Source organism: Homarus americanus, unplaced genomic scaffold, assembly GCF_018991925.1.
Source record: "Homarus americanus isolate GMGI-L3 unplaced genomic scaffold, GMGI_Hamer_2.0 scaffold25827, whole genome shotgun sequence".
Lineage (NCBI taxonomy): Eukaryota > Metazoa > Arthropoda > Malacostraca > Decapoda > Nephropidae > Homarus > Homarus americanus.
The window spans coordinates 220,846-225,627 of record NW_024738300.1 but is presented as its reverse complement, the minus strand read 5'-3'; the positions used below and the strand labels follow the sequence as shown (position 1 = coordinate 225,627).

At 37.2% G+C, this 4,782-nt stretch overlaps 1 protein-coding gene across 1 annotated transcript in view; it reads left to right on the top strand.

Moving 5' to 3' along the window:
- LOC121873901 (glutamate receptor ionotropic, delta-2-like) overlaps window positions 1-4,782 on the top strand; it is a 55,506-nt gene that overhangs the window by 49,098 nt on the left and 1,626 nt on the right. The window contains exons 14-15 of the mRNA XM_042377779.1: window positions 3,728-4,028; window positions 4,211-4,428. Of these exons, the coding sequence (XP_042233713.1) occupies window positions 3,728-4,028; window positions 4,211-4,428 (519 nt within the window). The remainder of the gene's footprint in view (window positions 1-3,727; window positions 4,029-4,210; window positions 4,429-4,782) is intronic.

Here is a 4,782-nt window from a genome sequence, read left to right as displayed (position 1 = left end):
TTTCTGTTTATATACACTAAAATCTACCAAAAAGTGATGGGCCATTAGTTTTAGCTGATCTTCCCTCCTATGACACACCTATATATATATATATATATATATATATATATATATATATATATATATAATAATTATAATTATTACTAACGGTTTATTGAAAAAGTTCTGGAGCCCGAAGGCTGAAAATATACATTGGACATAAATGACTTATTACATACATTGGTGGTTTAACAAAAGCCTTCATTAGAGAAAGGTAAACGAACATACAGTGAACATATAGATTAATGTAGGTGTTGAACAGCAAACACGTAGTGTATTAACTCCCTCCTAGATGGTGTTAGGGGGGACCTGACGTGATGTAGTAATTCCCTCACAGATGGTGTTATGAGGGGCTTCACGTGGTGTAGTAATTCCCTCGCAGATGGTGTTGTGAGGGACCTCACGTGGTGTAGTAATTGCCTCACAGATGGTGTTATGAGGGGCATCACGTGGTGTACGAATTCCCTCACAGATGGTGTTATGAGGGGCCTGACGTGGTGTAGTAATTCCCTCACCTGGTGTAGTAATTCCCTCAGAGATGGTGTTATGAGGGACTTGATGTGGTGTAGTAATTCCCTCACATATGGTGTTATGAGGGATCTGACGTGGTGTAGTAATTCCCTCACAGATGGTGTTATGAGGGACTTGACGTGGTGTAGTAATTCCCTCACACATTATCTCTACAGGATTTCCGTATCAAAACATTTTTCGATCGCATAAGAAAATACAGATCATAGGTTAGGTTAGGTTAGATTAGGTTAGGGTATGATGAGTTATAAGGTTAGCTTAACATACATCGGTAAGGGGAGGGAGGGGGTAGTAACTCAAAACTAGTGATTTCCGAGAGAAATGAAGGTCAAAATCGTTCATAACACATCGCAAACCATCAGAAAGAAATATAGTCTGCATGTCTAAGTACAGGGATGACCAAAACTTAAAATTTACCCTATATAGCCTATCTCGAATCTAAACATCAAAATATTTATGGTAGTTAAAGTAAAATATTACCCATTAATTAATATAAATGATGACATATTCCAGTGGTTCATTAGTGAATCATCAAAACAATAACAGCATTATGTTGTCGTGTTTACCTAGCATCAGGCATTCTCAAAACAAAGTCCAGACAATGTCATCACTTCTAAATTTACTCGAGTCTCCATCTAGTACTGATATACTCTGTAAATGCACTGGAAAAAAAAGAGACAGTCTACCAGGTAAGAGTATATGTCAGCTGAGCTGGTGTGAACATGGGAGGTTTTTGTGTCCAAATGAGCATAAGAATGGAGGAAACTGCAGCGGGCCGTTACTGAACAGTCCCATTTACACCCAAACCTTATCGCTCTTATATCTATCCAACCCATGTTTGAAGCAGCTCTTCACGGTATATTTCTTCACTTACGAAATATCCATGACTTAAACCATAAAAAAACACCCTTAAAACTTACTTGAACGTGGCATTTGGGGTCTGAAGAGGTCATCCTCTCTACTCCCTACGACTGCAGCCCAGCGGTGTTTGAAACTAGTGACGTCATGGCAAATGGCAGTCCCGTTTCTAGAGAAATAAAGTTATCTCGACTATTATAGCAGGACTTTAAACAAATTATATATACCGTATCACTCTACGAATGTGGCAGAGTGTATTTCTTGCGTTTACCCAGAACCGTCAACTCGTCCATTATATAACTATATTTTCAGGGTCTAGGACAACTGGCCGCCGCCATCTGGCCGCAGCCCATGAAGTACCTAACCTAACCTAACCTAACCTGCCTTGAGAGCGCAAAATTAGGCGTTTGCAGTTTACCCCCAGTCCGCGGCGGCCAGATGGCGGCGGCCAGTTGTCCCATTCCCATATTTTCAGCCTTCCGGCTTCCATGTTTTTCCAATAAACCGTTAATTATGATATTAGTATTATTATTATTATTATGAATGTGCTTCATTCTGTCCATTGGATGTTCCACCACATTCCTACCATACCTATCATGTGCTGTAACTCCGAAACTATTAAGCACTGACAATTTGGTTATTTAGTCATTTAGCTTTGTCTTATGAATCCACCCCTGATTTATGAAAAGTAGTTAATAAACACCGTTTAAATTACTCTGTTGAGATATTCTCTTCACGAGATAATTTAATAGGGTAACCCATCTACTTTCTCAACCTAATCTTATCCTTTTGTGTGTGTCAGGTAGACCAAGTAGTGCTGAAACCTAAACAAGTATAGGAGGAAGGTGGATGAATTATGCTTGGTGCAAAACAAGTGTAAAATAGGATAGGATATCAATAAGAAGGTAGTAAAGCTTCACACACTTTTGCTCAAACATGACCATAATAAACAGTATACAGCGTGGATCTTTCCCTCCACATTCATTCATTTCATTTCAAAATATTTCACTTTGCATACTCACCTCACCAAACATACAGTATACTTGTATTTCCCACAACTAACATAATTTTCGCCAAGTCTTTCTCTACATTGTCCCGTCTCTCTCCTGTATTGTAATGATGGTCTACATATTACATTTTATCTAAAATTCTTGCTCACCCATTTCTTGTTTTTTTTTCTCGCTCTCTTGCTTTCGACCTTGTTCTCGTAATGCTCCCTTACCATTCTTGTCTTCGCTATAATGCTCTAAACACCTACTGCGCTCTCATCTATTCCGATATACTTATATACACGTTACGGAGAAGTGTTTCTCTTGCCAATAACAAAACTTTGTTTTTTAAAGTTTAGGCCAACTGAACAACGTAGCAGAATTTAAGTTAAATAAAATCATAGTTGTTTCGTTCATAACTTGTCTCCTTCTCCCTACACAACATAAACATTAGGATTGTGAGTTGCTTGGTTAAGTTACGGTAGCTTAGGTTATTGTTGGTATTTAATATTTTCTTTTACCGTGAACATGGGGACGAAGCGATTATAGGCGTGCACGGCACGACCTTTTTTTTTTTCTGAAAGCAATTATATGATGTGGTTCGTATACGAAACACAATCCGTTCACAAAACTTTTAAGATACTGTACAGGTACTGTCCAGGAGCATAAAGACTTGTTTGTATGTGTTACCTTTAGACGAGGTGTGGAAGTGCAAACTTATAAGTAACCTCCTGTCAGCAAGAGGTGAGCTTGTTATTGTATATATATATATATATATATATATATATATATATATATATATATATATATATATATATATATATATATATATATATATATATATATATATATATATATATATATATATATATATATATGCAAGGAACATAGTCTCCCCTTAACCATTGTATAGCTAAAGGAGGGCGGACGGGGATTCTCTTGGTTGAGGGGAGGATTTTTTTTTCTGGTGGCATTATTTAATGTTAATCCGCTTTATACCTTGGCAACTTTGAAAAAAAAATATTTAGATTAATATATCGTGGATTTTAGTAATTTACATCTAGGAACTCAAACAAAATTTAAATTGTGTTAGACCAGCAAAAGTTGATACCCATTGATAGCATCTTCAGCTGTTACTCATATATGAAGAGGATGTCTGTGGACATCGAAACTATATTACTTTAATATAAATTGCTGTGTCCTTTACTCTCGTCTCGAGTTCCAAGTTGACATTAATGTTTTTTTTAAACTTTCCAAGAATTAACTTCTAGTTATTACTTTTACGTTTTTTCCTTCAAACTTCCCCCACATAGGAAGCGGATATTGCACTTGGACCGTTCGGGATCACCGAGAGCCGCACTGAGGTGGTGGACTTCACCTGGCCAGTGACTATACAGTACTCGAGGATCATGGGAAGTAGAGGACTCCCAGAGGTGGATCCTTGGGGCTTCCTGCTGCCTCTCACGCCGCAGGTGTGGACGGCCATCCTGGCGGTGCTGTTGCTGCTGCCTGTGGTCATATTCCTCTTGTCTTCATTCTTCTCATTTAAAGCTGTTAATCAACACACATGGACGAAGGATATTTTTGACCTCATTCGCATATTGTTACAACAAGGTTAATCTTATGTCGCTCATAGAAAATGCGATACACATGTTTTTTGTCAATATTAATCAACATTATGACATATCTATTAACAAATAAAAGACATTATTACTACGTAAATGAGTACAAATAGAGGTACTGCTACACAAAGTGTCATAAACACATCAGGGTTTCATAAACCATCTTTCACACAGACAACCTGGTACGGGGCAGCGAGTGGTGGAGGCGAGCAGTTGTGGCGGGATGGATGGTGACGGCGTTGGTGTTGATCAGGAGCTACGCTGGGAACCTTATGTCCAGTCTGGCGGTGAGACACATCAAACAGCCCTACCAGACCATTAGGGATGTGCTGAATGACCCCTCCACCTCCATGATATGGCAGATCAACTCTTCCAATGTCCAGTATTTTCGTGTGCGTGTTATATATATATATATATATATATATATATATATATATATATATATATATATATATATATATATATATATATATATATATATATATATATATATATATATATATATATATACCTCATTATAGAATTTCCACGCTAACTTGGCCCGTAAGCTACGCCCCTCTTCCATGGTAATAGCTGATTGGTTCATAGAACATTCAAACTAAATGTGTTCACAATTGGTAAGCAGACCTGTAATTATAAAATAATGTTAGATATCTGGATTATCAAAATGCAAATGATTTCATTGCATTAGCACTTCAGAGGGGATGTTAGAAAATTTTAAATATATATTATATAGGGTATTTTTA